The 5,402-nt window shown below is 44.8% G+C and overlaps 1 protein-coding gene across 1 annotated transcript; it reads left to right on the forward strand.

The window, feature by feature from the left end:
- Window positions 1-2,099: 2,099 nt before the first annotated feature.
- LOC122320711 lies at window positions 2,100-5,120 on the forward strand. The gene is made up of 2 exons (XM_043208887.1): window positions 2,100-2,843; window positions 2,940-5,120. The coding sequence occupies exons 1-2, from the start codon at window positions 2,100-2,102 to the stop codon at window positions 5,118-5,120; spliced, it is 2,925 nt and encodes a 974-aa protein (XP_043064822.1).
- Window positions 5,121-5,402: the final 282 nt, after the last annotated feature.

Below are 5,402 nucleotides of genomic sequence, written 5' to 3' on the forward strand. Positions count from 1 at the left end.
CTTTTAAATCGGGTAAAAATTTCAAAAAGTTTGGGATAAGCAGTGCTGGGATCTGGTCACTTTTCTGCAAACCCATTTTTTGCAAATTTTGACAGGTCGGGGGTCATAAAAAATTACAAAATATTGACCAAAAATTCGAAAATAAACCAATAATGCAGCTAGATAGATATTTTAATAACAAATTCAGAGAGGTATTCCACTTTTAAATCGGGTAAAAATTTCAAAAGTTTGGGCTAAGCAGTGCTGGGATCTGGTCACTTTTCTGCAAACCCATTTTTTGCAAATTTTGACAGGTCGGGGGTCATAAAAAATTACAAAATATTGACCAAAAATTCGAAAATAAACCAATAATGCAGCTAGATAGATATTTTAATAACAAATTCAGAGAGGTATTCCACTTTTAAATCGGGTAAAAATTTCAAAAGGTTTGGGATAAGCAGTGCTGGGATCTGGTCACTTTTCTGCAAACCCATTTTTTTGCAAATTTTGACAGGTCGGGGGTCATAAAAAATTACAAAATATTGACCAAAAATTCGAAAATAAACCAATAATGCAGCTAGATAGATATTTTAATAACAAATTCAGAGAGGTATTCCACTTTTAAATCGGGTAAAAATTTCAAAAGGTTTGGGATAAGCAGTGCTGGGATCTGGTCACTTTTCTGCAAACCCATTTTTTGCAAATTTTAACAGGTCGGGGGTCATAAAAAATTACAAAATATTGACCAAAAATTCGAAAATAAACCAATAATGCAGCTAGATAGATATTTTAATAACAAATTCAGAGAGGTATTCCACTTTTAAATCGGGTAAAAATTTCAAAAGTTTGGGCTAAGCAGTGCTGGGATCTGGTCACTTTTCTGCAAACCCATTTTTTGCAAATTTTAACAAGTCGGGGGTCATAAAAAACTACAAAATATTGACCAAAAATTCGAAAATAAACCAATAATGCAGCTAGATAGATATTTTAATAACAAATTCAGAGAGGTATTCCACTTTTAAATCGGGTAAAAATTTCAAAAGTTATGGGCTAAGCAGTGCTGGGATCTGGTCACTTTTCTGCAAACCCATTTTTTGCAAATTTTGACAGGTCGGGGGTCATAAAAAACTACAAAATATTGACCAAAAATTCGAAAATAAACCAATAATGCAGCTAGATAGATATTCGAATAACAAATTCAGAGAGGTATTCCACTTTTAAATCTGGTAAAAATTTCAAAAGTTTGGGCTAAGCAGTGCTGGGATCTGGTCACTTTTCTGCAAACCCATTTTTTTGCAAATTTTGACAGGTCGGGGGTCATAAAAAATGACGAAACATTGACCAAAAATTCGAAAATAAACCAATGATGTAGCTAGATAGATATTTTAATAACAAATTCAGAGAGGCATTCCACTTTTAAATCGGGTAAAAATTTCAAAAGTTATGGGATAAGCAGTGCTGGGATCTGGTCACTTTTCTGCAAACCCATTTTTTTGCAAATTTTGACAGGTCGGGGGTCATAAAAAATTACAAAATATTGACCAAAAATTCGAAAATAAACCAATAATGCAGCTAGATAGTGTTGGGGTGTAGGCGGCGGGTCTTCCTTCCTTCTCAATTGTGAATTTAGGGTAGAATTAAAACGCGGGCGAAACTTCGTTTGAACGTTATAAAAAACTTCACTTTATTTCTGCGACTTCGCGCTCACACTTGGAAATTAGAACTAACTTAAGCTACGGGGTGGAAACTTTTTGAGCCGCTCCGAGAGCGGATTGGAGACCCTTAACAGTGCCAGAGAGCGAGATGCTAGTGATCTGGAAGAACTGCTCTCACGACTGTTAAGACTCCAGGGGCGGTTCAAAAAGGACTGGAAAGCGCCGCTCTGGCGCGAACATTCCTATTGCGAAAACAATTTTCTCCAAACGACCACTAGAGACGCAAGCGGGAGATACGTAGTATCTTTACCATTTCGCGAGCCTGAAAATCTCGGGTCCCAATTGGGGCACTCGCGATCCAGTGCCCTAGCTCAGTTTCTTAGAAATGAAAACCGTTTGAAGAGAGACTTTCCATTAAAAGAGCAGTATGACTCAGTCATTCAAGAGTATTTGGATCTGGGTCATATGAGAGAAATTCCCCCGTCGTACGATTCTCCAAACTATTACCTGCCACACCACGCGGTGATCAAACCCGAGAGCACTACCACCAAACTTCGCGTGGTATTCAATGCTTCTAGCCCTTCATCCAATGGGACAAGCTTGAACGACATTCTTCATGCTGGTCCAGTCCTACAATCTGATTTAACCATTCAGATATTGAAGTGGCGTTATTTCCAGTACGTGTTCAGCGCAGATATCACCAAGATGTACCGTCAAATCTGGGTCGACCCCAAACATACGCCGTTCCAGAGAATCTTATTCCGGAATAAAGAAGGAGAAGTAAGCGATTTCGAGTTAAAAACAGTCACCTTTGGTGTTAACTGTGCACCATTTCTGGCACTCCGCGTACTCCAACAATTGGCAGACGACGTGGAAAAGGACTTCCCTTCAGCAAGCAATATTATTCGTCACTTTATGTACGTAGACGACGTTCTGGCAGGGACCACTTCCATACAAGAGGCTCGACTGGCAATCAGCGAACTTCGCCACGCTTTCAGCAGCGCAAGGTTCCCATTGAGAAAGTGGACGGCCAACCAGAAGAGCATACTCGAAGACATCCCAAACGAGCATTTACTCCACGAGGACTTTCGCGATCTTCATTCCGAAAGCTTTGCCAAAACACTGGGCGTTCGGTGGAATGCGACCTCGGACGAGTTCTGTTTTGTTCCACCGCCAGTGTCGATTAAATCCACTCATACAAAGAGAGAGGTTCTTTCCCAAATTGCGTAGCTTTTTGACCCAGCCGGATGGCTGTCTCCGTTTATTGTCCGCTCAAAAATCTTTATGCAAGAAATTTGGTTGCAGGAGTTGGGCTGGGATGAAAATATCCCCACAGAAATGGATCAAAGATGGCAAGATTTTTTGCGCAGCTATTCCGAGCTTGAGCAGATCCGCATTCCAAGGTGGGTTGGTTTCCAGCCAGGAGTGAAGGTAGAGCATCACGGGTTTTGTGATGCGTCTCAGAAGGCTTATGGGGCCGCTATATACTTGCGGGTGGAAGTAGGCCACAACATTATGACACGTCTGCTTACCGCCAAAACCCGAGTCGCCCCTGTTAAAACGGTGTCCCTTCCACGGCTCGAGCTGTGTGGGGCATTGCTGTTGTCAGAGATGATTGCAGCTGTCCTTCCGAATATGCCAATTTCCAATTCCGACATTTTCTGCCGGACCGATTCCACCATCGTCCTCGCATGGTTGAGCAAGCCGGCATGCCACTGGACCACGTTTGTCGCCAACCGGGTGACAAAAATTACTCAGGTAACGAGCGCTGAGCATTGGGCGCATGTGCGATCTGAGTACAATTCCGCGGACCTGGCCAGTCGAGGCGTTTCGCTGCGGGAGCTGGTTCATAGCCAACTCTGGTGGGAAGGACCGGACTGGTTGCAACAGCCGAAGGACATGTGGCCAACACGGGAGCTAGGACCTCCAGTCACAGACATAGAGCAGCGTGCTGTGAAGGTCAATTTCGCCAAGGCCCCATCCGAAGATTTTTTGGAACGTTTCTCCGCGTTGGACAAGGCTCTGCGGGTCCTTGCGTACGTAATACGGTTCACTCAACGCTGCCGCAAGATGCCGAGGGACGCTGCTGAGCGACCCACCAAGGAAGAGGTCCAAGAAGCTGAAAGAGTCCTCATTCGAAATGCTCAGCGGGGAGAATATACCCAAGAGCTCAAAGTCCTAAACGATAAGCGTTCGATTCCAGTTTCCAGCCCGATCGCCAACCTGTTTCCATTTCTAGACCAACAAGGCCTGTTAAGGGCATGTGGGCGCATTACGGCCTCAACGGCCCTCCAGTACGACGAGCGGCATCCTATTATACTGCCATACAACTGTCGGTTAGCTCGTCTTCTCGTCCTTTTTTCACACCAGATTTCCCTGCATGGCGGCAACCAACTAGTGGTACGCCTCATCCGATCGAAGTATTGGATTCCTAAAATCAAAAATCTGGTAAAAGCTGTGCTGAATTCCTGTAAGGTGTGTACTATTTACAGGAAGAGAGTCCAGACGCAATTGATGGGCGATCTCCCTACCGATCGAGTTTCCTTTTCCAGGCCATTCACATATACGGGCATGGATTATGCAGGCCCGTTTGAAATTAAAAACTATACTGGCAGAGCATGCCTTATTACCAAGGGATATGTTTGCGTGTTTGTGTGTTTTTCCACGAAGGCTATCCATTTAGAGCCTACGTCCGACCTGACAACGGAGAAGTTCCTCGCGGCATTTGCCCGATTCGTCGCAAGAAGAGGTTGTCCACAGCGAGTCCATTCGGATAATGGCAAAACCTTTGTGGGGGCAGCGACTCTACTTTCTAGAGATTTCATGCAGACGATCAAGGAGTCTGTAGCTGGAACCTATAGCCATCAGGGACTTGTGTGGCGGTTCATTCCACCAGGGGCTCCACATATGGGAGGATTGTGGGAGGCTGGAGTAAAGAGCTTCAAGGCACTCTTTTACAAGTCGACGTCAAGTCGGAAGTACACGTTTGAAGAGTTCGCCACGCTTCTCGCCAAAGTTGAAGCCTGCCTTAATTCCAGGCCGCTGTCTCCCATGTCCGAAAATCCAACTGAGTTATTGGCATTGACGCCAGGCCATTTTCTGATTGGGGGACCTTTGCTTTCAACAGCTGAACCTGAAATTAAGGGCGATGCTCAGTCAATTATAAATCGCTGGCAGCACTTAAAGGCCCTACATCAGCAGTTCAGTGCGCGATGGAAGGAGGAGTACTTAAAGGAACTTCACAAGCGCAATAAGTGGCCGACTCCTTCCAGAGATATCCAAGTCGATGACATGGTGGTCGTCAAAGAAGACAACATGCCCTCAAACGAATGGCGGCTCGGCAGAGTTGTATCTGTTCTTCCAGGAGCTGATAGTAGAGTTCGCGTAGTTGAGATCCGTACTGCTCGAGGGACTATAACACGTCCCATCCACAAACTAGTACTTCTTCCTATGGAGGACCAGGCAACCTCCGCCTTTCCGAAATAATGCATTCTGTCCTCCGCTTTTCCCCCAATTCCAGTGGGTCAACTGCCGGAAATAGTTCTTCTGCAAGCCCACAAAATCCAGCTGTACAGAGGGCCGCCAACGCTTCAGAAAATCTGCCCGGTATGCAGAATTATTTCGCAACCGGTGCCAGAGCGGTTTTACTAGGTACGGCCATCATTGACATTTGCCACTTGGGCACGAACTACAGGGCTCGCGCTCTAATAGACTCGGGTTCTGAGGCTACGTTTATTACGGAACGCCTGTTCAATTTAATTAAGCTGC

The sequence above is a fragment of the Drosophila ficusphila genome, unplaced genomic scaffold (genome assembly GCF_018152265.1).
Source record: "Drosophila ficusphila isolate 14025-0441.05 unplaced genomic scaffold, ASM1815226v1 contig_777, whole genome shotgun sequence".
Classification (NCBI taxonomy): Eukaryota; Metazoa; Arthropoda; class Insecta; order Diptera; family Drosophilidae; genus Drosophila; species Drosophila ficusphila.

Bases quoted from the DNA above. Each gene is read 5' to 3' on its own strand.
- LOC122320711 (XM_043208887.1), top strand. From the start codon at position 2,100: ATGAGAGAAATTCCCCCGTCGTACGATTCTCCAAACTATTACCTGCCA. The intron at 2,844-2,939 runs GTTCTTTCCCAA...ATTTGGTTGCAG, and splicing joins CCACTCATACAAAGAGAGAG to GAGTTGGGCTGGGATGAAAA.